The following is a 24,134-nucleotide window of genomic DNA, read 5'->3' on the forward strand; positions in this document are numbered from 1 at the left end:
GCTCTCTCTCTCTCTCATATTTTGCATTTTGTCAGGAATCGTTCTGCTCTCCTCTCTCCCCCCTTTACCCACAATCTGGTTAGAGCAAATGGTTGCCCCTCCCTGAGCCTGGTTCTGCCGGAGGTTTCTTCCAGTTAACACATAGTTTTCTATGGAACACCAGGACTGCCATATACTGAATTAATTAAATACACCATTAAATAATTAATTAAATGTGGCAATAATTAATTAAAATTGTAAATAATTAATTAAAATGGGAAATAATTAATTAAATAAATATTTTTGACCGATCAAACTCAAGGGGGCTGATCGAGTCAAAACCATTGCTTTGGCCTGGTGGCCATTGTTTTCAGCACACAACAACCGGCATGTTGAAACTAACAGAACTGAACTTTGAAAAACCATGTTTGTGTGTCACCAATAATATTTTTTAGCCGAGAATGTAGTGGTTTAATCTTCAGATGTCTGGTCAGTTTGTCAAGATACAGCCTCTTTGCAAAAGTGCTTCGATGATATCGGAGATGTCTGCCCAGCCCAGTCTCACGACAAAGTGGGATAGACCCGCTTCCCTCGCAACCAAATGAGTTGTTATTACCGCCAACAAAATGCAGGTCCCGGTACACGGCTGTCATAACCCCTGCAGTACACCAACTTCATTTACTGAGGTTATTGTTATCGGGTTTTTATTTCCTGATGTTCGTATGTGTCATACCTGTTTCAGTCGCCAATTCTGAATCATAACTAACATTAAAAACATGTTTAAGGAGGAGAGAGAGCAAATAAATCCGATTAACAGCTGATCTTTGGGTTTTTGTTCAATAATCACTGTGACCTGCGTATAAACGCATAAAAGAGATAACGTTGGTGTTTCCGTCATGTAGTAACTGCTAGGGTTAACTGTACAAAGGTTCTTCAACACTATGAAACACATACAGACTTCATGATGGTCGGCTAATATTTTTATTGTTAATATTAATCATGAGGGTAAACGGCCCTGTACACCACGGAGTGAGCTCAGCATATCCACCATATCTTCAGCTCTCTGAGTTAACCCAGAGTTTCCCAGCTGAAAATGTCAGCAGCATCAAACGAATCTAACGGTCATCTACAAATAATTCACGGGTCATATCTATATGATTTTAGAAAAAAAATCATCCTTATTACTGCCAACTATTCCAGAGACCTGAAAATCTACAATATAAAGAACACAAAAATATAGCAGTCTAACGCAACACTGTAACAGAGATGAACACGTCAGTTTGTCACAGATCAAAGTGGAATGAAAGTGATTTGTTGAACAGGTGTTTGTGATCTGTGTTATCTGCATTTTCATCAGCGTAAGAGACTCAGCAGCAGATTAGAATAACAGTTATACATTTAATAAATCACCAAATTAATACAAGCAGGAAACTGTTCCGATAATTTGAGTTTGTGTTCCCTCAGCTGCAAACTCGCTGCTGTTTAAATGTTTGAGAGCGAAGATTACATAAATTTTTTTTAAAAAAAAGTCAAACTCTGTCTACGTGCACATTTGATATGAGGCCAGGACGGATAATGGCTGTGTCCTGTTTTAAGATCATACATGTAAAATTGTTGTCTGACCTGCATCGATCCAGCCGCTCAGAGTCCGTGGTTACCATGGTTACTGCATAAGCAGCCGTAAATTAAACAGCTGGCACAGCAGAAACCTACCGGTGACATGAATGTTAATGTTTTTCATTGCAAAAGAACTGTCTGAATAGTTAACTGAAGTTAACTTGGATAAATTATAGTTAAGGAGTATCACAGATAACGCCCACATGAGCTGTGTGACTGTACACCACTACACTGAAATAAGTAGGCTATTACTGAAATACACGTTCTATGTCATAAACTATGATATAAATAGGGAGGTCCTATTAACATGTTTAGTTTTAAAGGACACCTTCCTGCCTTTAGTCTCATTCATGAGCAGTATTATGACCAGAAGTCTGCACGATGTGTTTCATAGTTTGTAACAAGCCTTTGACAGGTAAACATAACATGACCAAAATTTTAAAAAACGGGAAAAAAATTCACACAAATTATATGTTAACCTCATTTATTTTTAGTTAAGTAAACTCTAAAAATTCTAACAGATAGCTGGTGCTTAGAATACAGTTGAATAACTATTAAAAAACTGATGATGTAATATTTCTGACCAGGTTGCAGTCTTCATGATGAACATGCTGTTGCAAACTGTGCTCCTCTCGGTGGAAATGCGCCTTCTCTTTCCGTTTTGTATAAAAACATTTTAAAAGTCAGTTTAATCTCAAAATTCACTGTTAAATCCAAAACACACCAGATAAAGAAAAGAGAATGGTTCAGTCTAACACATGTGCCAGTGAACCATTAATCGTCTGTAAAACTATGCAGTTATGAAACGTAACTTTAACCTCAGCCAAACCGATTTGCTCATTTGTAAATAAAACAGCAAAGTAAACATGACACGACAGACAGAACCTGAGTGAATTAAGTCCAGTGTTTAACCACTGAGAGCTAAAACTCAGGTGAGGTTTCAAAGCTGTGTGCCGGTGATTGGACATCAGCCGCTGATAAAGTGAGTTCACCTATAAAGTGCTCTGTTGGGAAACAAGCTCCAGCAGCTCTGCGCTTGGGAAAAAAAACTATATTTACTTATCGGCTCTGACTGCAGCTTAAGCCGCCATCGCCGCTGCTGCTGCCGCTACTGCTGCCACTACTGCTGCAGCTACAGGCTGTGTTCCCCTTGCGTATTACCCGCGCTTCGCCGGTTTACGCGCCAGCTGGACCTCGCTGTGTCTGATGCTCAGCCAGTGAGTGAGTGTTCTCCAAATTTGCCAACATTGCGTTATATCGAGCACCTACTGCCCAGTTAAACTGTGACTATCACCAGGTAACGTGGGCTCGTTTCTTGAATTAACAGCAGGTGTTAAACAGCTGACAAGTGAGGAGGAGGATGCATGCAGGTAAACTGAGGGCCTGTTGAGCTGATCATACGGTTACGGTGTAACCTTGGTTCTCTTAGTGAGAGACTATCTCTCCACACCGTAACATATTCCACATGTACAGAGTAACTCTGTAAGACACCCCGCGAGGAGACTGTGCAACCGAACCGCTGAGAGTGAAGGTGCCGGGAGTCAGTAACAACGCACCAATAGAGCCACCACCCTGGTCAGGGCTTCGCAATGCGAAGGTCAAGCCAGGGGGTGGAGGCTGCAGTCTGCAGACGCCAGACTGGCCTGAACCGGTCGTGCAAGACGCAGGATCGCAAGTGATCGGCCGCTCAAGGTCAGCCTGGGAACCGCAAGGCAGACCACCAGGGAGCGCAGCACACCGAGCTGCCAAGTAGCATCTTGCTGGTCGCACAGACCTAAAACACGCGGGCAATGCCAGACAGAGAGTCGGCGCGACAGGCTGGAGAACTCTCACTTGCCACAGCGAGGTCCAACTGGCGTGTAAGCCGGCGAAGCGGTCTGACAACCGCCATGCGGTTGGAGCACCGGAATGCTAGAAGCACGATTGGTCGGCTAGGATGACCCCGTGCGTACGCTCCCCAAGGATCTCCAGCTGGAGCCTTTGGAGCCCAGGGCCCGACCCTGGAATCCCAGGAGCAGAGAGAGGAGAGGAAGCGTAGATCACCGAGCCGCTGAGAGGGTACCTTACCGGGTGCCTGCAAGAAGCGGGCAACGCCAGACAGGGAGCCAGCGCCGGGCTGGGGAACACTAACGGGTGAACTGCCTGCAGGGAGCCTGGCGCTGCAGGCTGGAGAACACTCACTCACTGGCTGAGCATCAGACACAGCGAGGTCCAGCTGGCGCGTAAACCGGCGAAGCGCGGATAATACGCGAGGGGAACACAGCCTGCAGCTGCAGCAGTAGCAGCAGCAGTAGCGGCAGTAGCGGCAGCAGCAGCGGCGATGGCGGCTTAAGCTGCAGTCAGAGCCGAGAAGCCGCCCCACTCGAGCAATGACAGGAGCCCTGCTGGCCGTGTGAACCGCGCACTGCGGACAACACGCCAGACACAACAGGCTACACTAGGCTGGAGAACACTCACTCGCTGGCAGAGCATCAGAGACAGTGAGGTCCAGCTTGCGCGTAAACTGGCGAAGCGCCGGCAATAAGCCAGGGCAACACAGCCTACCAAACCACTCAAGCACAGCAGCTGGCTATCGCTGTGACAGAAGCCCGCGATATGCGGATGACGCCCCAAATGGGAAGGCGGAGCCGCCAGCTGGAGAAGTCAAGTCACAACAGGTCCCCGCCTGGGACTAGGCAGTGACACAGTGCCAGGGAGAGAGAGCCTGTCGCAGCAGCTGACAACCGCCACCGCAGCGGTGCTGGCCACTAGGCCCAACTCAAAGGATGCCAGGAGGGAGGAGGACAGCTGAGCCTAGGCTCCGAGTCCTCCCCACCTCAACTGAACATGGCTGTCTCCGCACGCCTGCATAGGCCCCTCAGCTGCTTCATCGCGAGGTGGCCGCAGGGTAGACAGGCAGTTCCAACAGGCAACCCTGGTCATCTGACCGACTTAGCCAAGCGTCATAAACATCAACCTCCTGACAATCAAACCTCCAGCAGCCCAGGCCTCGAGGAGGCGGGGCCATGGGAGGGAATGCTGTGGGAGGGCCCCAGAACCAGGCAACCCAGACATGGGTTCACCTGTCCGGACCCTACTCCAGTAGCAGCCAGGGGGGATGGAAGCTTCGTCAACATCCACCTCATGATAATCAACCTCCACCGCCCCAGGCCTCGCAAAGGCAGGGCCATGGGAGAGAATGCTGCTGCCATCATCCTCATTCAGCCTGAGAGGCACAGGATTGGGGCGGGCTCTCCATGCCCAGCCCGCCTGCAGCTGTCGTGTCAAGCTCCATCCCATAGAGGGAGCGACAAAATGGCCACCAGCAGCATAAGTAACCCTCACGCCCTTGCCCAGGGAAGGCCCGAAGGGGCAACCAGGACCGGGGGAGGGGGGGGCAGCTACTCCCGCCATGAACGGCAGCAACCAACTGTGGGCAGGGGGACCATAAATGCTGGGAGGCAGGGCACTCACTACCTGCAACCAGGCCAACCAGGCAGCAGCGGCACCTTAGGCACTGAGGTTGCGTGATAGCAACAACCTTGAGGTCCACTCTACTAGATGGGACCTCAGGAAGGGCTAATTCCCACACCCGGCATGCTCCAATCAAGAGCTGAAGGGACCCATCTCGCCCGACACTGCACCCGGGGACCAGCAGGGGGCAGCCCAGAGACAGGTGGGCAACACCGGAGGAGAGGATGGAAGCTTCTTCAACATCCAATTCAATTCAATTTCAAGTCAATTCAATGTTATTTATATATTGCTAAATCACAACAAAAGTGGCCTCAAGGCGCTTCATAGGTACAGAGAAAAACCCAACAATCATATGACCCCCTATGAGCAAGCACTTTGGCGATAGTGGGAAGGAAAAACTCCCTTTTATTAGGAAGAAACCTCCAGCAGAACCAGGCTCAGAGATGGGCAGTTCTGCTGGGGAGGCCCATGGCAAAAAGTTAGTCTAGAGCCCTGATTTTGGTCTCATCTGATCAGAGCACCTACTTTCACATGTTTGCTGTGTCCCCCACATGGCTTGTGGCAAACTACAAACGGATCTTCTGATGGTTTTCTTTTAAGAATGGCTTTCTTCTTGCCACTCTTCCATAAAGGCCAACTTTGTGCAGTGCACGACTAATACTTGTCCTATGGACAGATTCCCCCACCTGAGCTCTAGATCTCTGCAGCTCGTCCAGAGTCACCATGGGCCTCTTGGCTGCATTTCTGATCAGCGCTCTCCTTGTTCGGCCTGTGAGTTTAGGTGGACGGCCTTGTCTTGGTAGGTTTACAGTTGTGCCATACTCCTTCCATTTCTGAATGATCGCTTGAACAGTGCTCCGTGGGATGTTCAAGGCTTGGGAAATCTTTTTGTAGCCTAAGCCTGCTTTAAATTTCTCAATAACTTTATCCCTGACCTGTCTGGTGTGTTCTTTGGACTTCATGGTGCTGTTGCTCCCAATATTCTCTGAGACAACCTCTGAGGCCGTCACAGGGCAGCTGTATTTGTACTGACATTAGACACTCAGACCAAAGGGGCTGAATAATTACGCACACCCCACTTTGCAGTTGTTTATTTGTAAAAAAAAAAAACGTTTGGAATCATGTATTTTGTTCGTTCCACTTCTCACATGTTCACCACTTTGTGTTGGTCTTTCATGTGGAATTCCAATAACATTGATTCATGTTTGTGGCTGTAATGTGACAAAATGTGGAAAAGTTCCAGGGGGCCGAATACTTTTGCAAGCCACTGTATGGGAGTATATTATTATTTATTTTCTTTTTTCCCATAGCCAACAGAAAATAAAATAACCGCAAATGCGTATAATTGAATAACACAACAGATTCGACCTGTCTCATTTCTGTCTGCCACTTATTTACTTTCCGGCTCTTTGAAACATTGCGGCAAAAGGTGGAGGAAAAGAACCACGAGTTTGTTCCTCTGAGAGAAGAATATGAAGGAAAGAAGGCAGAGCTGGAGAAGACAGAGGCTGAGATTCAGCAGATGATCCAGAAGAGACGACTGAAGATTCAGGAGATCACAGAGTCGGTGAAGATGAGTAAAGATGCTGCAGACAGACAGAAAGCAGAAGGTGTTCAGGTCTTCACTGCTCTGATGGAGTCTGTTGAGAGACGCCTGAAGGAGCTCATGAAGGAGATCGAAGACAAACAGGAAACTACAGAGAAACAGGCTGAAGGTCTCATCAAAGATCTGGAACAGGAAATCTCTGAGCTGATGAAGAGAAGCTCTGAGGTGGAGCAGCTCTCACGCTCTGAAGACCACCTCCACCTCCTCCAAAGCTTCTCCTCCCTGAAAGCTGCTCCACCCACCAAGGACTGGACAGAGGTCAGAGTTCATCCACCATCATATGAGGGGACTGTGGGGAGAGCTGTGGCTCAGCTGGAGGAGACAGTCTGGAAACCCATGAAGAAGAAGCTGTTTGAGGCTGAGCTGCAGAGGGTGCAGCAGCATGAGGTGGATGTGAGTCTGGATCCTGATACAGCTCATCCTGAACTCATCCTGTCTGATGATGGAAAACAAGTGTATCATAGTGATGTCTGTGAAGGTTCTCAGTCATCCAGGTCATCGTAGTCAGAGGAGTTTGCAAAGAAAAGCGTCTGGACTTCTTTAAGTTGCTTGAAGACGTTTCACCTCTCATCCGAGAAGCTTCTTCAGTTCTAAGGTCAAATGGCCGAGAGTCCCAGATTTAAACCCAGTGGGAGTATCCCCCAAGGAGGGACAAAGGACCCCCGGTGATCCTCTAATCACATGCGCCAAGGTGTGGCGGGTGTGGGACCTAATCAGCCAGGGTTTCGGGTGAGCTCATTGTGAAACCTGGCCCCACCTTGTCATGTGAATTCCTGAGGTCAGATGGCCCAGGATGTGAGTGGGCGTTAAGGCGTCTGGGGAGGGAACTCAAAACTGGATTATAGATGGCAGACAGTTGGTGTCGTAAACCACCGCCTCTGTTCAAAGATGGTCGCTCACAGTGGACATAGATGGCCTCTTTCACTCCTCTTTCAAACCTGTGGAGGTGAGCCACCTCCACAGGACAAGACTCAGCAGTCCATCTGCATCTTAAGGATAAAGGTCACTCTTTCGAGGATGCCAATGTTCACATATTGGACAGAGAGGACAGATGGTTTGAAAGAGGAGTGAAAGAAGCCATCTATGTCCACTGTGAGCGACCATCTTTGAACAGAGGCGGTGGTTTACGACACCAACTGTCTGCCATCTATAATCCAGTTTTGAGTTCCCTCCCAGACGCCTTAACGCCCACTCACATCCTGGGCCATCTGACCTCAGGAATCACATGACAAGGTGGGGCCAGGTTTCACAATGGGCTCACCCGAAACCCTGGCTGATTAGGTCCCACACCCGCTTTCACACCTTGGCGCATGTGATTAGAGGATCACCAGGGGTCCTTTGTCCTCCTGGGGGATACTCCCACTGGGTTTAAATCTGGGACTCGGCCATTTGACCTTAGAACTGAAGAAGCTTCTCGGATGAGAGGTGAAACGTCTTCAAGCAACTTAAAGAAGTCCAGACGCTTTTCTTTGCAAACTCCTCTGACTATCATAGTGATGTGAGGAAGAATCTTCCAAACAACCCAGAGAGATTTTCTCTGTGTGTTTGTGTTTTAGGAGAGCAGAGTTTCTCTTCAGGCAGATTTTACTTTGAGGTTCAGGTTAAAGGAAAGACTGAGTGGACTTTAGGAGTGGCCACAGAGTCGATCAACAGGAAGGGAATAATCACACTGAAACCTCAGGATGGTTTCTGGACTGTGTGTCTGAGAAATGGAAATGAGTACAGAGCTCGTGCTTCCCCTCCAGTCCCCCTCTGTCTTCATCCTGGTCCTGAGAAGGTGGGGGTGTTTGTGGATTATGAGGAGGGTCTGGTCTCCTTTTATGATGTAGGTGCTGCAGCTCTGATCTACTCCTTTACTGGCTGCTCCTTCACTCACAGACTCCACCCATACTTCAGTCCCTGTAACAATGATGGTGGTAAAAACTCTGCACCTCTGATCATCTGTCCTGTCAATCAAACTGAGTCGATCAACCACTGATTTTATTGGATGAATGATTGATTTTTCTTGAAGGGACCAAATGAACATATTGAGTGTAAATCCTCTACAGTCTCCATGTTTCTATAGAATCTGATCATCAGGACTCTGATTCACACTTTGATTCTCATGGAGTTTGATTTGAACAGAAGAAAAGTTGAATCAGGAAATGTTCCCACTGATGGAGACTCGAGCTGAAGAGCAAATATCAGAGAATAAATGTCCAAAAGCTTCATTTACAATAAAGTTTGTTCAATGCTTTGAGTGAATCCAGACTCATGTGTGGCTGTTATACGGAGCATCAGAGTCCAGCTGAGTTATGTTGGATACAAACTGCTTATTTTGGCTCTGTGAGGATTTTTGTTCACTGAAAACTGATAAGACGGATAATATTCAAAGAACTCTGTAGAGATTCATGCATCCATGTTCTCCACCTGCAGGTGTGGAGGAGAAAGGTGGAGCACAGACTGCTGCATCCTTCCAGTCACATCATTTTGATGATTATATTTCCATGTTGTGATGATTTGGGTTAAAGAGAAACAGAGTTGAACGGCTGCAGTCACAGCATGAATAAGATGCTGAAGCTGAGCTGTCAGTGAACATGTTTCACTCTGATTTGATTTGAAGAATATAAAGTGTGTGTGGCTGCTGACAGCTGCAGTCTCTGTTAGTCTGCATGTTCAACACACACACAACTTTCCCCCTGAGGCAACGATCCAGCAACAACACAAAGAACAGCTGCACACACACACACACACACACACACACACACACACACACACACACACACACACACACACACACACACGATTGTGCGCTCCCTTTCAGTCTGAACTCTCAAACACACAAACACACAAACAAACTCTATCAATGTCGTACTGTTAAAGAACACTTTACTGTTTAAGGCAGAATTCCTCCTTCTTCAGTAACAATGATTTGAGGTCACTACCAGTGGCTGCCGCGGTTTTGGATCAGTAACAATTTACTGAAACGTGTTTTTCTTTATGCCGTACAAACTATTTTAAAAGAGCTTTGATCACAACATCTTTGCGATTTTCCTCCATTCGTTTATTCTGATTATTTTATCTAGTTTAAATAACAAAGGCTTCAAATTTCACTTAATCTGACCTTTGACCTATTTATTCCTTTAACTCATATTTTCATTTCATTACATAATTTTCTGATTCATCTTAATCCTTAATCTTAACCTTTGACCTATTTCCATGTTAGCCTTGATAAACCTTGAAATTTCTTTCACCTTTAAACTTCAGGGTTAATTTAAACCTTTGTTAAAAACCTTCTTACTAACTTGTAATTCCACCTTTATGTATTAAACATGTATCTTATCATATAAACACTCGATCAGTGTGACAGAGAACTGTAACCTCTCACCGCTCACATTTTAATTTGGTTTATGGCCAATTTTGCAGCTTTTGATATAACAGGCTCTGCTTACCTTTATTTTGAAGGCCTTCTGTGAGGTTGAATCAGTTTCCTCCACTTCTGGCGTCTGACAGCAGCTCCGTCAGGAGCCTCTCCAATCCTCCTTTTCTCCTTTCCAACTGAAAAATCACGTCGGGTCACCGATTTGTTGTGTTCAAATGTTTTCAGAAGGAATTCAGGAGAAAAAGATTTAAAAAGATTTCCTTCAGCAGTTGAAATGACAAGTTTACAGGATCCCAGTGTGACAACAGTCTGCCTCACACCAAGGATCAGCCTGAAACAGTTGTACAGCTTATATACTGTGACAATAAGATTATTCTGGCTCTCTTCTCCCAACATGAAGGTACAACCTCATTAGTTTCCACAACTTAACTAAGTAATGATTCAAAAAGAAGAATTCACAGCAGTTCCTGTAATGGCATCAAAATAAGCCCAACTTTTATTTTGAAATGCAGTATGCTTAGTAAGGTTTCCAGTCCAGGCATCACTGCCTGAATGACTGTCATAGATCAAGGTGGTCAAATGTAAGTGCAGAAGAAAGTCTTTAACTTAGTAACAGTGGATGTGGGTTGGAGATGCAATGACCTTTGACCTGCAGGTGACCGTCTTCAAGATTCAAAGATTCAAGATTCAAAGTGTTTATTGTCATGTGTCACAAGAGAAAAGGCATTTCTCTGTGCAATGAAATTTTTTGCTGTCCACCCACAGATGCTGATTAATATGTACAATAGAAATAGAACATATATAAATACTTCTGTGACGGAGGACTCATCTCTGCTGGTGTCCTGCAAGCAAACAATCAGATTCTTTAGAACAACAACTTATTTTCTTTATTAAAAACTGACACACGTGTAAAATACAGGATTATAACATCAGATCAGGGATCATGTTGTTCAGTTCATGATGCTGTGTGCGTCGCCGTGGGAACAATAATCATAGATTATATGGAAAAACAGAAAGTTTCTCCTGTAGAGGAGGAGGAGGGTGGAGCTGCTGTTGATGCAGCATCCACTGAGACCTGTGATGTGTTTGCTGACCTTTAACATTGAGAGTCACCACTTTCTGCAGCAGGACATATCCATCCTTACTGCTGACGGTGCAGGTGTAGACTCCACTGTCAGTCAGGTGGAGGTCTTTCAGGGTCAGACTGAAGTCGTCTCTGTGTGACCTCTGTAATCCTGGTCCTGTTTATCTGGCTGATTGTTTCCACTCTCATGGACCTTCATGTGTTTGGGTTCAGTGAGAGTCCACTCCACTGTGACGTCCTGAGGAAGGCCAGGTGTGGTTTAAAGGGCCACAGGACAGACTCCTCCCCCTCTGTCACCTCCACCATCCCCACCTGGTACCCTGAGAGGAGAACATGCAGCTAAACATGTCACTCCTGGTCCGACTGGGGAGGGACCAGAGAAAAGCAAAGTTACTGATTCAATATTGATTTTAGTGACCTCTGATTGACGTGACCAGGTGTCATTACTGCAGTACCCACAGTACAACTGTAGTACACACAATACTGCGTCTCCCCCCATTATCACTGCACACTTCTTCAGCTGGTGATGAGCGCCCCCTGGTGTCACAGTGTTGATGACGTCATGCAAAGTGAAAAATAAACAGTGTCTGTTAATAAAAATCATTTGTTCATTCTCATGTTTGCATCATGTTTCTGTAAAATCATCAGCTGTTTTTATAAGAACAGAAACATGCTAACACAAAGTTTCCTCAGACTGAGCGTGACTCTGTGTGAACATCAGAGGACCTGTGACCAAGACTAAACACTATTTGACTTCTGTCCATGGACGCAGGATTGTCTGATGTCCTATAAACACATCACGACTGCAGAGGCTGAAGCAGCGCTCACACTGGTACACAGGTGTTCAGTGACATCACACAGGTGGGCTGTGACCTGAGCCATTACCTGCTGACAGCCCTTCACAGCTTCGTATAACTGAACGTCTGAAGCTGTGTTTCATTAACAGCTAATAACACCGTGAGTCCTCAAAGGCTTCACACACATCACTGCACACATTTATACATCCTAGTTGAAGCTTGTGGATCATGCACGTTAATGATGCTTCAGCCTCAGAGGGTCATAACAGAGGGTCAAGGTGGAGAGACGGGTGGAGGATTTAGATTTAAATAACAGCAGATGCAACAGAAAACAAAGTTATCATAGAACTCTACTGGTATGCTGTTCCTAAGCACAGGCCCTGCACACAACATAAAGTATTGAAGCTCCTTTCCAGCTACAGCTGTCTTTCCAGCCAATTCTCTACATTGCATGCCTAATAGCAATGCAGGGAATTGGCTACAGTGTTGGCTTGATTTGGTTGTAGACAATTCTTCCTTAGTGTCCTTTCCTATAAAATCTCTGGATGTTTGACAAGGCTAAGTTACCTCAAAACATGGCCTGTGCTTAAGAAAGCACAGGATTTTTCCTCATTTTGAAAGATGGGAAGGAAATCCTGTACTTCCTGAAATATAGGTAGAGCAGAGCTCTGATAGGAGGATCCTTTGGTTAATGAAGATCTCAGAATCCCAAAAAGTGGATTTTGTCCATCTGGACGTAACATTTTCAGTGGAAGAAACATTTTGTCATTTCATCAGAGTGAAGAAATGTTCCTCCCACTGAAAACGCTCCAGATGAACAGAATCCACTTTTTGGGATTTACTCACCTGGATGATTGAGCATCAAGACCAGAGCTCAGAATGTTTCTTCAGCTCACAGCGTTTAAAGGCATCCTTTACTCACCTGAGGAGATTTGATCCAGGTGTATCTGAGGTGTTAGAACAGCTGTGTTAAAGGAGCAGAAATACAGAAAAGACCCACGAGAAGCAGAGACCTCAGTCTGACCCTGAAAACAGAAAACAAACAAAGATGATGTTCCTCAGGATGTCAAAGTGGAAACACCGAAATACGACGGTCCATGTGTATCAGAACAATGAACACCAGCATCTCTTACAGGACCAGGATCACAGAGATGAATGAAGATCCTCTGAGAACTAAAGACCTCAGTCTGATCCTGAAAGACCTCCACCTCACTGACAGTGGAGTCTACACCTGCACCATCTACAACAACGATGGACACATGCTGCTACGGAAATCAGTGACTCTCAGTGTCAGAGGTGAGAGTAACAGCTGTTTGTCCACAGTGACTGAAAACAGGAGTGAAGGTCAGGGAACTCACAGTAGAAGTAACAAAATAAAACAGGAAATGACCCAACAACACTGACTGTAGATGATGGAGGATCACCATCACTGACATGTGTCTGTCTCATGTTCTCCTCTCAGTTCCTGAGGTTCAGATGGTGGAGGAGACAGAGAGTGAGGAGTCTGACATGCTGCCACTTATAACCAAATCTGATATTTGTCAGGGCGTCATGATTGGAGACTCACTGAACCTGAACAGATGAAGGTCCACGTGAATGAGAGTGGAAAAAATCAGCGAGATAAACAGGACCAGGTTTACAGAGGTCGCACAGAGATGGGGAGAGGTCTGTCCTGCTGCTTTGTCCAGAATAAGTTACTTAAAAAGGAGTGAAGAGCTGCAGAGTAGCCCGACAACATCATTATATTTAATCAAGACTTTGAAAAAAACATTTTACCAAAATGGTAAAAAACTGTTAACATAACTGGCTGCAGCTCTGATCACTGTTACTGATTGGTTCACACAGTCCTCATTTCAATATTTTCTATATTTTAGAAAATAAAATGTCCAGAGTCACATGATGTGTTCAAGTGTCTGATGTAAAAAAGGGTTAATTGGGACTCGGATATAAGACTCACTCTGTTTGTCTGCTGCTCAGACAAAAATGAAACTTCCACACCTGGACAACCCAATGAATCCAATGTGGCTCAATTCAAACAATTCTGCAAAATAAACACGACCAAAACTCCTCCACAGTGATGTGAAAGACTCATTTCCAGTTCCTGCAAATCTTCATTTGTGGAAATGTCACAGAGCTACATGTTAGTTTGATGTTAACTGGTTTTACCTTTAGGTGGCGCTGTTTGTATTAGTTCCTGTGAAAGCTGTAACAGTGACAGACTTGGTTAAACGAAGGTTTATTTGACTTCATGAACAAACATGATCAGATTATAGAGCTCATATGGAGTCATGACACAAACATGGTTTTACCTGCTTTTAGTGACAGGCTTTGTAATTCAAGCTGAGGATACAATGATGTGATACAAAGATTTACAGCACATGAAGCAGAAATATTCAAACCATCACCATATCTGAACTAAATCAAAACAAATATCCTGCTACAGTTTAATAATGAACCAATCCAGCAACAATGAAGGAAGAAACCAAGATGTTCCTGACTCTGGTAAAGGAGAGGAAATGAAACACAGACTGCTCTCTGCACATATCGAACCTGCAGGTAATAATCTGTTGGTCATTTTTCTCCCATTTCAAACCCAGAGACTGTAAACACTGAGCAGAAACACAGAGTTCACCCCAGAAAATCTACATGTGCAGCTAAGAAGTGACTTTAGGTTTAAACCTCAGTGTTTTATACAAATAAAATTAAATGTCTCATTTTTCCTCTGACTGACCCACTCGTGCTGCCCTCCTGTGGTCATAGCTGCAGACATGTCACAGTCTTCAGTCCTTCCCCCTGAAGCCCACCTCTCATAGCACACTACATAATCAGTGACCCAAAGCCACAAACGTGCAGCGCAGCCGTAGCGCAGTCCCAGCCACACGAAAGGAGTCGAGGCGTTTTTGGCTCCTTCCTGGACCGATCGCTGCTCCTCAGGGTTGCTGATTGAAACCAGGTCATGGTGTTTCTGTCTGCAGTAATTCAAGGCTTCCTCCCAGGTTTTGTTTTCTCTGATCAGAATCAGTTCATCTGCCATAAAATCAGAGAAAACATGAAATCAGTTAAATCTGGACTTAAAGTCTCTGGATGTTTGGTCCAGTTTCACTGGAAGAACAAAAGAAAACATTTCAGTGATTATTCAGATGAATCAGTCGCTCTACAGAGAAATCTCTGTTCCAACCATCAGCTAAACATCGTCACCTCTGACAGAAGTTCAACATACATGCAGAAATAAGTGGCTGAAGAAACATACTGACCTAAATCCTCTCAGTGACTCCAGCAGTTCATCTATTGGACAAACAGCTGAGATAAATCTGTGTAAACTCACCATCATAGCAGAAGAAAGGCTTTCTTTGGTCACATCCAGCAGAGCTCCATCTTCCTGATCTCTCTAACAGAGTCGTAGCACATGTCCTCTTGTTTAGTCCATCATTAAATGAGTCCATGTCCCAGTATCTGAAAGAGAAGTTACTCCCATCTGACCACCTCCAGCTGTCTCTGAACAGGCCGATCCACAAAGCTGTAGAGTTCTGCAGCTTCTTAAACTCTTCACTGTATATCTGATCGAGTCCACTGGCCAGGTCGGTGTGATGCTGTCTGCAGTAGTTCTGAGCCTGAGTCCAGGTCTTCTTATCCGTAATCAAATGAAAGGTTTTGTTGTCTTTCATTGTTTCTGTCGAGTCAACAGAAAAACACAAAAACATTGAAGAATGAGACAAATTAGTTGATAACAAACTGTCTCTTTCAGGAACATATGATATAACACAGATTATATTATTAACTAGATTATAATATTATTAAATATTGTTTCATCATATTACTGTCCACATATTCTCACCGTCATAGCAGATGAACTGATATGTGTGAGTACATGGAGCATCTACCCACTTGTCTCCTGTCATCACACAGTTCTCAGGGTATGCTCCATCATTCGGCTCTGTATTTCCCCAACAGGTCTTATTTTCAGTGTATTCCTCCCCCGGCAGAGACCAGTGCCACCTCCTGTTGGCTCCTCCTGTGATGTTGTACAGTCCAATCCAGGCTTCTGTTTGACTCTGTGCAGAGTCTTGAAGTCTTCTCATGTCTGTCAGGTCAAACACTTTGGCCAGGTCTGTGTAGTTCTCTCTGCAGTATGCCCGTGCTGCATCCCAGCTCATCTGTTCTTTAATAAAGTGGTACTCATACAGCTGACATGTGATGAAGACACACTGACCTAAAACAGAAGAAATACTGTTGAATATCTGCTGATACAAGCAGGAAACTCATGTTCCCATCAAACTGTCCAGTTTACGGGTGAATCCTTGATTTTCTCAGTAAGAGTTCATTTGTTTAATGAGTCCTGATCAAACTAAAGGATTTTAGGTGGAAACCATCAGGAGCCCTGGTAAAATGATCACTCACCCATCAGAAGAAGCAGAAACAGACTCCACTGCATCGTCGCTCTGTTACAAAAAAAAGCAATAGTTCAAATGTGGTCCACACAGCACCTCTGTACACAGACATGAAATGAGCCTGCAGGTTTGAAACTTTCATCTGGTTCTTCTCTGCTGTTCATGCAGACAGCTCTGCAGTAAATAACCATCTGTACTAACACACACTCTGTACTCAGTATTTGAATTTTAAGATACAGATTTCCCCCCTGACACAAAGACACAGTGTAGATATGAGTTATGAAAGGAATTGTTTACATTAAGCTCTGGAAAAAGGACAGAAACTTCAAACAGTGGACTTTCCAAGAAGCAGAACAAGGAAGTTTCATTCTAATATCTAAATATGACTTCCTTGTTTGTTTGGTGATGCAGGTGCAGGGGAGGGCTGTGACAGCAGAGGTACACATGAACATATATACCTTTATGGGATATATACCTGTTTGATGGACACAAACGTTGTCCATGAAGACAAAAGCAATAGTTCAAATGTGGTCCACACATCTGCCATTCTGCAAAAAAACAATAACGTGGCGCACAGTGTGACGTGAATAAAGGCACATACCTTTGACGTTGCGTGACGAACTCTGTATTCCTCATCCACATGTAAACGCAAAAAAGGAGTTTTAAAAAAATCTTAGTTTTCGCTGATTCGAAACGCCATTTACGTGTGTGTGTGGACGAAAAAGCAGCGTTTTCAAAAATACCCGTGTAGGTGCGGACGTAGCGTAACAGAGTTAATATTTTATTTTGTTACTACCTGTAATTTATTGCAGATTACTTGTGTTTGCTTAATTGTTTACTAAATGTTTGAGGTGTGAAATAAACCACAATGGAGAAAATATGGGTGTGTGTGGTTGGAGGATGTGTGCGTGCGTGTGCGTGCGCGCGCACACGCACGCGGGGGGCGCAAACATTTTTCTTGGGGGCCCAGCAAAAAAGTTTGGGAACCATTGCATTAAGCTATGGAAAGAAGAAACACTGGACTGTCCAACAAGCAGAAAGAGGAAGTTTCTAATATCCAAATATGACAGCAGAGGTGCACATGGACAGAAACATAAATATGAGTCTGTTGATTTTTGAAAATATAATCATAACGCTGCCTTTACTGATCAATATCGCTGGATCGCTCTGACGCTGACATGATCTTAAAAACCTGTCAAAGACTTTTGTGTGCACTGATGCAGCAGTCACATGTTCAAGCTGAATAATTACGCACACCCCACTTTTCAGTTATTTATTTGTATAAAATGTTTGGAATCATGTATGATTTTCGCTCCACTTCTCACGTTTTCACCACTTTGTGTTGGTCTTTCACGTGTAATTCCAATAACATTGATTCATGTTTGTGGCTGTAATGTTACAAAATGTGGAAAAGTTCAAGGGGGCCGAATACTTTTGCAAGCCACTGTAGCTCTTTTCATTTTTAGTATTTTGCTGGCCAGACTATTTACAGACATTTAGAAAGAAACAAAACAGACAGTTTTTTCAGCTTTATACTTAAGTGGAAATTGATATTCAACATGAACAAAATGTAACACAACATCAACTTTAAATATGTATAAAAAGTGTTTTCAGCCTGGGCCACACTGGAGTTTTTTAAATCTCCTGGTCTTTTTTTGTGCGTTGCCACTTCTCCATTCCTGCCTCTCTGCTCCGTGCATCATCATCATCATCAATCAATCATCAGTTCTTATCTGTGATTGGACTGCGGCTGCTCGTGCTTTCTAATGATGCACAGTAAAGTTTCGTAAAGCTCGTCTTTGAAATGTCTCTCCAGCCCAGTTGGTGGAGGAGCTACGGCATTGCAAAACACTGATGGTAAAACCTAAGCAGAGTTGACTTTTCTCTGTTCAGACAGCAGCAGCCTGTGAACGCTTTGTGCTACCGTAATACCCCAAATATCCCGTAAAGAACAGCTTCTCATCTTTTCAAAGCCATTCACATGTTCTCACTAGCACAAACAATGACGGAGTCACAGTCATTTAAAGAGCGCTTGTGTCAGCGGGCCCATGGTCAAAAAGTAAACTGTAAAGCAGATGTGAGTCCTGAAGGATGACATGCTCCAATCCAGAAGTCTCTATGACAGCGGTCCCTTAACCTTTTCTGCGCCACGGACCCGTTTATGCCTGACAATGTTTTCATGGACCGGCCTTTAAGGTGTTGCAAATAAATACCACAAAAGAAAACTAGTACCGCTACCGAAAAAAGAAGATTTATTTATAACACGTGTTTAAAGACCCATGAAAACCGAGTTAACAACAAAAACGATAACAAAATAACACTAAAAACCCTGAAAACCAAACATTTTACACCCGAACCTCAACTCTCACGGCCCGGTACCAAACGACTCGGGGTTGGGGGACCGCTGCTCTATAAGATATTAAGCACAGATGGTAAACTGCAGTCAGACCCTGAATACATTTTCTTCTTTTGGCACAGATATTGTTTCAGTTATTCTTTGGTGAGCTGACATATTGGCTACATCGTCATCAGTCTGCTAAACACAGGAGGCAGCTGACTTTAAAACATCAGAGAAAACCAGGACCAGGAACAGCCTCAGTGTGTGGGAACCAAGATACGACCTGGAGAAAGAAGAAGAGATGAGGACACAGTCACCAACAAACTCTGAAAGCACTTCATGGAAGCTGATTTTAAACTGAGCAATGCTGATGATTCGGAAAAGTTTCATGTTTTAGGGATTGGACAAGGACCAAGAGTTCTCTGAAACCAGCAGAAAACCTGCGTTTGAATGCAGCCAAAAACTAACACTTGTCTGAAAATGTACCGTTTTGTTCTAGAAGTTTGTAAAACTGGCCTTAACCTGCCCAAAAGTGTAAATTTTAAAACATCAATATATTAAAAAAATACTGATGTAAACCAGATCCAAACCAGTTTTAGACCCATCATATGTGGTTTGAGATTTTGACATCTCTGAACGGTTTCAGTCTGGTCTGAACTGGTTTCTGGTCTGAACTGGTTTCTGGTCTGAACTGGTTTCTGGTATGAACTGGTCTGTGAGTGAGAGTGGTTCTCTGACCTCGAGCTTTCTGTCTGTAGTAGATGAACCCAGCCAGAGACAAGATCAGACAGAGGATCAGTCCTGAGGCGCCGATGGCCAGCTTGTACCTCTCTATCTTAGGCATGAATGAGGATGAGGAGGGATCTGAGTCACACAGGTGAGAGTCAGACAGGTGGACAGACAGACAGGTATGTACAGGCGTGAAGATACGAGCAGACAGGTATTTACCCCAATTAGTGATCAGAGGTTTCTCCAGGCTGGCATGCTCCACCACACAGGAGATCTTCTCTCCAGACCTTCAACACAAACATTAGTGACTCTCAGATCTGGACTTTAAATGTTTAAACTTTAGCACTATTATTATTATGATGCTCACCTGGGTGTGTACTCCAGGTAGCAGTGGGTCTGGTAGTACCAATCACCATCCTCCATCTCCTCAGTGGAAGTGACATCAGAGGTGACTTCCTGTCCGTCTCTGTGCCAGCTCACTTTGATCTTACTGGGAAAGAAGTCATAGACACTGCAGACCAACATGGCAGGATGGTGACTGGAGAGAGGCGTCGTGGAGTGAAGTTTGACAGTGGGCCGAGCTGCAAGACATTATTAGTTTGTATTATCATTAATGTTCTATCTATAATTTGAATGTATTTATTTAAAAGGCACAGTGCATATTAATAGTGTGGGTGGAGTGCTGCTGACTTTGACTGAGGACATTGTCAGCCAGTGGAAGGAATACTTCGAGGACCTCCTTAATCCCACTGACACGTCTTCCGTGGAGGAAGCAGAGCCTGGCGACGAGGGGAAGACCCCCAATGTCCAGTGAGTCAAGTCACTGAGGCAGTTAAACTACTCGTTGGTGGCAGAGTCCCTGGGTTCAGCCTGAGTTCCTGAAGACTCTGGATGTTTTAGGGATGTTTTGGTTGTGTTTGTGGGGGTACCTCTGGAGTGGTTCCCATCTTTAAGAAGGGGGACCGGAGGATGTCTTCCAGCTGTAGGGGGATCACACTACTCAGCCTCCCTGGGAAGGTCTATGCCAGGGTGCCGGAAAGGACAGTCCGTCCGTTATACATGGAACACTGGACCAGCTCTTCATCCTCTTAAGGATACTCAAGAGTGCATTGAGTGCATTGAGGGAGTTTGTCCAACCAGGCAGGAGGTCAGGAGGAGGTGGCCTCCAGCTCGTACTGGAATGGTTCACAGCCGAGTGTGAAGCGGTGGGAATGAGAATCAGCGTCTCCAAATCTGCATCCATGGTCCTCAGATCGGTCCATTCTCCTCAGAAAAAGAATGGAGTGCCCACTCCGGGTTGGGGACGGGTCCTTGCCACAAGTGGAGGAGTTGAAGTATCTTGGGGTCACGAGTGACAGGAGATTGGACAGCTGAGTGTAAAAGCAGGGCTCTCGATCTACGTCGATCTACTTCCCCACCCTCACCTGTGTTCACCAGCTGTGGGTAGTGACCGAAAGAGCGAGATCTGAATAAGATCCCACCAGGAGGAGGCCCAAAGGCAGACCCACGACCAGTGTTGAGTAAGTTACTTTAAAAAAGTAATTAATTACTAATTACTAATTACTTAGTCAATATTGTATTTAAAATACTTATCTAATTACTGTGTCAGAAAAGTAACTTAATTACTAAATAAGTAATTTAACTAAATACTTCTTAAAATCCCTATAAACCTTGAGTGGGCAAACAATAGAAATTAAACTCTTTAATAAATACATTTTTTTAAAGACGGAGACTCTACAGTACGCAGCGGTAGCATCTCTTCCACAATGTAGCCTGCAGTCATTTTTTAAGCTCACCTTCAGACGCTTTCTGTGCTGCTGAAGTAAAATCACGTTTTGCCTGCTTAGCAGGAGTTGCCGCGGTGTTATCCATGGATGATGAACAAGGATCACTCAGAAGTGTTCGTCTATGCTCTGTGTCTGGCACTTCAGTAGATTACTCCTGCTATTAACAGCGGCCGATAGTTTTTACATATTACTGTAATGTTCTTGTCTGCTGTTTCAGAAAAGTGAAGAGTATGTCCATGTCATGAAACAGCCACTCGCTTCAGCCGAGTCCGACATCTTCCACTGTAGAATACGACTATGCAGCAAACTGGTGCGAAATGACGTGCAGCTGCACTACAGCGATGTTAAAGCGGCAGAGTTTACTTCTATGTTTAGAAGACAAATTATTGAAATTAAATAATGATATTCAGAGAGTTTAATTATTTTACAATGTAACGCAAGTACATTGTAAGTAACTGTAATTAAAATGCCTAAAAATGAACAGTAATCAGTTACTCTACTTTTTCAGTGGAAAAGTAATTTAATTACAGTAACGCATTACTTAGTCACACATTACACCCAACACTGCCCACGACACACTGGAGAGATTATATCTCTCAGAAATCCAAAATCTGCTATGGTGACAGTACAGAATGAAAGCTGCTGTTGGTTGTTGTAGTCAAAGTTATATATATTTGATAGATACGTTTATTTGATTTACAATATGTTTAGATTTAAAAATTTTAACAAAATTAAAGTCAAAACTCTGAGCGTCTGATTAATGAAAGTTTTACATTATCATTCTAGGTGGTGGTTGCTAGGCGACAGGACCTGAACTGGAAGAGCTGATCGTGTAAATCTGTGGGCTGCAAACAACGGTGGAGGAGCTTGTGATCGAGGCAGTGAGCGAGGCCCTGATGGACGGTCACTTTGATCAGACTGTACCATCCAGGGCCTGCAGGGGGCGCTTTGCCTGTTTAATTGATCATATTTGTAACCAGTCACACACAGATGGGTCAGATAAGAGCTGCAGCCTGATGGAGGAAACTTCTCACACGTTTCTTTCTCTGAGCTCACACCGTCTCACTCTGGAGAGGAAGTTACTGTTGTAAACAGCCTGCTCGTGTGGTTCAACATTCATGCTGTGTTTAGGTGCACTCGTAGATCTAACCATCTATAACCCAAAAGCAGAACACACAGGATGACTTCGCACTATCAGACAGCTTCCCCTGCACAGGAGTCTTGAGCTGGTTCTCCTCATGTTTCTCTTTGTTTCTGATGTTACACAGTCACAGGTTGTGTGTGTTTATATTTCACTGATCAGTCAGGTCAGCCTGTCAGCACAGCAGCTGTTTCAGCACTTTAGCTCACTTTACTGCAGAGATGCTGTAGAGAGTGAAACACTTCACACACACAGATTAAATAACAGCAGTCACATTTATATGTGTGAGTTATGATGATAACTTTATAATTGTTGCCTCATATTGAATAACTCCACTGTTACACTGAGTCATAGATCTGAGCTGTAAATGTTTGCAGGTGTGAAGCAGCTAAACAAGCTGTGAAGGTCACAATCAATAAATAAACTGCAGACATCAGTGTTTCATATTTATCATATTCAAAATAAATGAATAAGAAGAAAAGAAGGAAATAATTAACCTGTCATGCTGCTTCATGCTGTTAAAATATTTATATGGAAATATTAAAAACAATTGTGGATGATTTTTCAGCTCAAAGAGTATAAAAAAATTAATATCATAATCAGTGTGTTATGAGGAACAGCTGCAGTTTGCCTGTGTCACCAGCAGGGGGCGCCGCAGGTTAGATTCGTTCTCTGGCGTTTTATGTTCCGTGATCGATGATTTATTAAAGATATTAATCATCAAAATTAGCTGCAGCTGTGAGTCCATCATAAATGATTCAGAGTGAGGTCAACAGGAACACCTGATGATGTCACACAGACCACCGCACGCTCACCTGATTTAGACGTAAGTTTGTGGTATCTAACATCAATGTTTGATTTGCAGTACGTCCCCTTCTGAGCCCTCATACTAGCCAGCCTTGCAGGAATATTGTTCCAGGTCTCTGCGGTCTTCACTCCAAAGTCAGTGAATCCAACAAACTTCCCCACATTGCTGTCAAACCTGATGATCTCTATCATGTTGTAATAGTAAGAGTCGGTGAACTGGATGTCCTTCAGCTCAGTGGAGTTAAAGTCACAGCGAGACAGTCTGTAAGTCATGAATCCATCTGAGAACAAACAGAACTTCAGACTGAGGGCGAATCATGTCATTGAGCAGTGTATTAATGATCACTGCTGAGCGGATTGATGGTACCTGCTGTGCTGAGGCTGATGAAGAGGAGGCAGAGGAAGGATGAAGCCATGTTTCTAAGTTCTCCAGACAAACTGACTCAGTCTGACGGAGAGCTGCTCGAAAAACAGGAAGTCAGGTCACATGACCACAGCATCATCTGTTACTGTGGGATCAGCTCATAGTTCACACTCTTCATCACCACATGTGTTTCTGTTAAAGTCCATTAAAGCTCTGAACGCAGAGCAAACTGCAAACCTGTTTTCATTTACATTTCAGTCACAGTCTGCAGTCATGGAAACATATTCATGTCTAATAATTATCTGCACCAAACACTGATGTCAGACCTGCTGTAACAATGATAAGAACCTGTAACAGTGACAGTGATCAGATTTACAATCAGCTCTGTGAGTTTGTGGACTCGTGTCTGGCTGATGTTCCTGCGTGGACGCCACAGTGTGATGTCATCAAGCACAGAAATTCAGATTCACATTTATAACTCATTAACAGTCAGACTGCAGCAGATGAACTTCAGCTCATATTAAATTATTACTATGTTGTATTATTGTAGAGTATTTATGTCACACAGTGGAAATTTGTATTTATCTTGTATATTGCTTTTATTCTGATTTTTAGTGGTTAGTTATGAGTGTCGTTTTATTTGCATGGTTTTATTCTGTTTCTATTGCATGGTTTTTAGTGTT

General features: G+C 44.1%; 2 protein-coding genes across 2 annotated transcripts; both read right to left on the bottom strand.

The window, feature by feature from the left end:
• Positions 1-14,197: 14,197 nt before the first annotated feature.
• Positions 14,198-16,653, bottom strand: LOC116329288 (macrophage mannose receptor 1-like). The gene is made up of 4 exons (XM_039609068.1): positions 16,296-16,653; positions 15,733-16,107; positions 15,223-15,567; positions 14,198-14,924 (listed from the first exon to the last, which is right to left on the bottom strand). The coding sequence occupies exons 1-4, from the start codon at positions 16,327-16,329 to the stop codon at positions 14,578-14,580; spliced, it is 1,101 nt and encodes a 366-aa protein (XP_039465002.1). The 5' UTR covers positions 16,330-16,653; the 3' UTR covers positions 14,198-14,577.
• Positions 16,654-17,801: 1,148 nt separating this feature from the next.
• Positions 17,802-23,587, bottom strand: LOC120438657 (H-2 class II histocompatibility antigen, E-S beta chain-like). The gene is made up of 6 exons (XM_039609121.1): positions 23,455-23,587; positions 23,096-23,368; positions 19,720-19,933; positions 19,572-19,639; positions 19,362-19,487; positions 17,802-18,906 (listed from the first exon to the last, which is right to left on the bottom strand). Exons 1-6 carry the CDS (start codon positions 23,501-23,503, stop codon positions 18,881-18,883), a joined length of 756 nt encoding a protein of 251 aa, XP_039465055.1. The 5' UTR covers positions 23,504-23,587; the 3' UTR covers positions 17,802-18,880.
• Between the last annotated feature and the right edge of the window lie 547 nt (positions 23,588-24,134).

The sequence above is a fragment of the Oreochromis aureus genome, linkage group 3 (assembly GCF_013358895.1).
Source record: "Oreochromis aureus strain Israel breed Guangdong linkage group 3, ZZ_aureus, whole genome shotgun sequence".
Taxonomy (NCBI): Eukaryota; Metazoa; Chordata; class Actinopteri; order Cichliformes; family Cichlidae; genus Oreochromis; species Oreochromis aureus.

Excerpts from the sequence above, each read along its gene's own strand:
- LOC120438657 (XM_039609121.1), bottom strand. The coding sequence starts at position 23,503 with ATGGCTTCATCCTTCCTCTGCCTCCTCTTCATCAGCCTCAGCACAGCA. Across the intron at positions 19,640-19,719 it reads TACCTGGAGTACACACCCAG|GTCTGGAGAGAAGATCTCCT; the intron begins GTGAGCATCATA and ends TTTGTGTTGAAG. Across the intron at positions 19,488-19,571 it reads ACCTCTGATCACTAATTGGG|ATCCCTCCTCATCCTCATTC; the intron begins GTAAATACCTGT and ends TGTGTGACTCAG.
- LOC116329288 (XM_039609068.1), bottom strand. The coding sequence starts at position 16,329 with ATGCAGTGGAGTCTGTTTCTGCTTCTTCTGATGG. Across the intron at positions 16,108-16,295 it reads GTTTCTGCTTCTTCTGATGG|GTCAGTGTGTCTTCATCACA; the intron begins GTGAGTGATCAT and ends CTTCTGTTTTAG. Across the intron at positions 14,925-15,222 it reads GCCTTTCTTCTGCTATGATG|ATGAACTGATTCTGATCAGA; the intron begins GTGAGTTTACAC and ends ATTTTATGGCAG.